The following is a 4,055-nucleotide window of genomic DNA, read 5'->3' as shown; positions in this document are numbered from 1 at the left end:
TATTGGCCATTGGTTGGTCCTCAAATTACACTGTATCTACCGAAGGATCTGCTGCGCGAAAAGCAAAACTTTATCGTGATGGTGGAATTACAAAGAGCCCCGGAGAACGGTCAAGTTGAATTCAGCGATAAACCAATTAGCATTTAGGAAAATTAGCACTTAACACAACATCAGCAATTTAAAATTTGATTTATAAAATTGTTTGCAGTCAAATGAAGTAAACAGTGATTTTAGTATTTAGAGTAAAATTAGAAAAAAATGTTAAAAATATAAGATTAAAGAGCATACGATTCAGATAATATATAGAAAGGTTGTCGTTAGAGGTGGAGAATTTGTTGATTGACCACGTCATTTGCAACGATAAAAAATAAAAACAAAGTTCTATCGATTAAAATGTTTGTGTGCAATTGTAATATTCAATCAAAAGATAGAAGGAAGTCAAAAAAATTCTTATCGAACATTTTCATCAAACTTGATAGTTCTTTGAATCAGAATTTTTGGTATCTCATGATACTGTAAGGTGTAAGTTAACTATTTTGGTTTCTAATCAAATGTTTTACACTACTTGAATTCAAGCAACAAGAGTATCGAAGCACATAAAACTTTGTCGCAAAGTTCAAAACACAACCGATTCGCTTACCTTCACGTCGTTGTGGAAAATATGCAACCTAATCGAGTCGTTGACAATATTGATTATTGATTTATGTCATCGGAAAAGATACATTTATTTGTTTGTTTGTTTGTTTTGATTTTGACACAAATGCAAGCACATTCACACATCCCTATCTTATTGCAACTATAGCAGTGATAGTTTAAAAGAGACAAGGCAAAAGTGTTTGCCAGTCCAGTATTGTCCACCGCACAAAGTGTTACAGAACAAATATTTATTCAAGTAATGTTTGGATAAAATAGAAATCAGTTAGCGATCAAAGACCACTGAATCCGTCCAGCGTTAATTATTATTCAATTGGAACAAAGTAGTCAATTTTTGAGCTCTTCTCTCCTTTGTCCAGACCAAATCATGGCACTGACTGGCAACAGCGATTTTGCTGCTAGAAAATGCGGTGGCCAGCGTAACTATTGAGCGAGTCGTCGCATGAAAAGATCCCATTTTACGCGACTTTTGCACTTGCATAAAGGCATGTGCGTAAAACCGGCTCTTTTCATGCGTTTTTAACATATTAGCAATTCCCAAAAAACTGTTTTATTTATTGAAACAAATATAATAAATACTCACTCAGAACGGAATTAATACGATTCACATATACCAATGGTGATCTGTCAAATTACCATCATTACTATTGGCGAAAGTGGCGATTTTGTATGTATTGTATCTGCTCTGCTGTGCGATATTACTGTGTAACAAAGTGGTATTGGTTGTAATATGACCATACTACTACCGATACATTTTTGTGACATAGTAATATCGCACAGCAGAGCAGATACAATACATACAAAATCGCCACTCTCGCCAATAGTAATGATGGTAATTTGACAGATCACCATTCGTATATGTGAATCGTACTAATTCCTTTCTGAGTGAGTAATAAATTTTCAATTTATTATATTACATTGTGAATTTCAAATTAAGTTGAAAGAATTTTTGCCGAAAAGTTAAAATCAATTATAATTCCACCGTGGACACAACACAGTCAGATGTAATCGGGCTTGACAATTATTAAAAGATTCCAAACTCTTGGACACTCTCTCCTATTGAATTATTATTATAATTTTTTGAATAAAATTGTAAACAATACAGATCACCATGTTACATTTTGTGATTGGCCATACGGCTCACAATCATCATTCGTTTTCAACGAATAATCAAAATTCAGAGCTTCTGACATCTCCTGTTATCACAAGTCAACCATATATGTTCCTAATCAACTACCGTATGCTTGTACTTAGCGCAAAGAGTGCCCAGGCACATAAAACTTTATTATTCTTTTTTGATTTGCAAAATTTTTTGTCGCAATCATTTCGCATTGCTTGCAATGTCACGTCGCTGTTTAAAATATGCAACCTAATCGAGACGTTAACAATATTGATTTATGTCATCAAAAAAGATACATTTATTGGTTTGTTTGTTTTGATTTTGAGTATTCGGTGCTTATCGCCTATACAAACACAAGTAAACTCATACATCCCTATCTAATCGCAACTGTAGCGATGATACTTTTAATGATGCTAGTGAAATATGTTCGCTGAGAATTTGAGTTTGGATTTTCATTCAGTCCAGTGTTGTACATTGAATAAAAGTTTGATTGTTGTTTTCTACCATTTGAAGTAATTTTAAATTGACTCTTGTGTTCTTTGTCAATATTTTTCAATCATTGAATCTATTCAGCTTAATTTATTCAATTGAAAAACCTCGCTGAGAATAAAAATGGGAATACAGAAGTGTTTGAACTGAAGCGCAACATGAAATTTGACTTTAATCCTCACTTCATGGGATCGTGACATAAAAAATGTGAATTTTGAATGTGGTTTTTTGTGTTTTTCGCGAAAATGATAAGAGATAATGCGTCAGTGTGTTCAGCAAAGTTTTAGACTTGACCATTTCTATAACTTTTCTGTTAACACATAACATTTCGTTATCTCTTATAATTTTCGCGAAAAGCACAAAAAACCACATTCAAAATTCACATTTTTCATGTCACGATCCTTTGAAGTGACGATTCATGTCAAATTTCATGTTGCGCTTCAGTTCAAACAATTCTGTATTCCCATTTTTATTATCCACAACACAAATAAAGAACTAATTTTTTGAGTTCTTCGTTTTTTTTCTCTCCAGACAATGCGAACATTTTCACTGATCGTGATTTTTGCTGTTGTCGGAACCAAGTGGATAGCAGCTGTGCGTTCGAGTTACGGATTATTTCAAATATTTGAGAAAGATGAGATTGAAATGAATTCATTCCAGATTCGCACGCAGGAGAGATCGTTTCGTGTGGACTATGAAAACAATCGCTTTCTGAAAGACGGTCAACCGTTTCGGTTTGTTTCAGGCTCGTTCCACTACTTTCGAGCTCTGCCACAAACGTGGCGCGAGAAGTTGCGCACACTTCGAGCATCGGGTTTGAATGCAGTTACCACTTATGTTGAATGGTCGTTGCACAATCCTCGCGACGGCACCTATGTTTGGGATGGAATCGCCGATGTTGAGCAGTTAATTCGACTGGCGGCTGAGGAAGATTTGCTGGTTATTCTGAGGCCAGGTCCATATATTTGTGCCGAACGTGATATGGTTCGAGAAGATTTATATTGCACACAATATCTTGAAACGCCAACTGAATAAACTATGCGTATTTCGATTTTCAGGGAGGACTTCCATTTTGGCTTCTATCAAAGTATCCAAAAATCAAACTTCGTACAAGTGATCCGGGTATGTGAAGCGTGTTTTCTCTTATGAAAATAGCAAAGTTTTCTAATCTTGGGCAATTGTGTTGGTAGATTATTTGAGAGAGGTTCGCATTTGGTATGAGAAACTAATGCCACGCTTCGAAAGTCTTCTCTATGAAAATGGTGGTCCAATCATATTGGTGCAAGTCGAAAATGAGTATGGTGCGTTTCAATGTGACAAAAACTACTCGGTTTGGTTGAGAGATGAAACCCAGAAATATGTTGGCGATAAAGCAGTTCTCTTTACCAATGACATGACTGGAGAAAAACATTTAAAATGTGGAAAAATTGAAAATGTTCTCGCTTCATTGGACTTCGGAGTTGGTAAGAAAAATACACGTCAAGTTGAAGTCAAGATTTTAATTGACGGTCATTTTATGTTGAAAAATTCAGCAGAAATAATAAAAATATGTCTCAATCAGGGAGCAGAAGTGCGTACAAGATATACTGGCAATGGCTGAGAAAATATCAACCAAATGGACCGCTGGTTAATGCAGAGTTTTATCCCGGCTGGTTTACTCACTGGCAAGAACCTGCTCAAAAAGTTGACGCTGCAAAGGTTGCTGAGAGCCTGAGGTGAGCCAAGTATTTTGAAAAGTTAATTCAATGATCAGTGATGGCTCATCGCAATCAAGACATTTATTCTTGAATTG

At 35.4% G+C, this 4,055-nt stretch overlaps 1 protein-coding gene across 1 annotated transcript; it reads left to right on the top strand.

Annotated features, from left to right (window-relative positions):
- Window positions 1-2,199: 2,199 nt before the first annotated feature.
- On the top strand, window positions 2,200-3,978 carry LOC129579791 (beta-galactosidase-like; the record flags this gene model as incomplete). The annotated part of the gene is made up of 6 exons (XM_055469966.1): window positions 2,200-2,286; window positions 2,795-2,857; window positions 2,924-3,247; window positions 3,322-3,385; window positions 3,454-3,726; window positions 3,825-3,978. Coding segments are annotated over exons 2-6 (875 nt in total), but the record flags the coding sequence as incomplete, so codon positions are not given.
- Window positions 3,979-4,055: the final 77 nt, after the last annotated feature.

The sequence above is a fragment of the Sitodiplosis mosellana genome, unplaced genomic scaffold (assembly GCF_009176505.1).
Source record: "Sitodiplosis mosellana isolate CC-2019 unplaced genomic scaffold, AAFC_SMos_1.0 Smas_scaffold_6559, whole genome shotgun sequence".
Lineage (NCBI taxonomy): Eukaryota > Metazoa > Arthropoda > Insecta > Diptera > Cecidomyiidae > Sitodiplosis > Sitodiplosis mosellana.
This window is presented reverse-complemented; position numbering and strand designations above follow the sequence as displayed.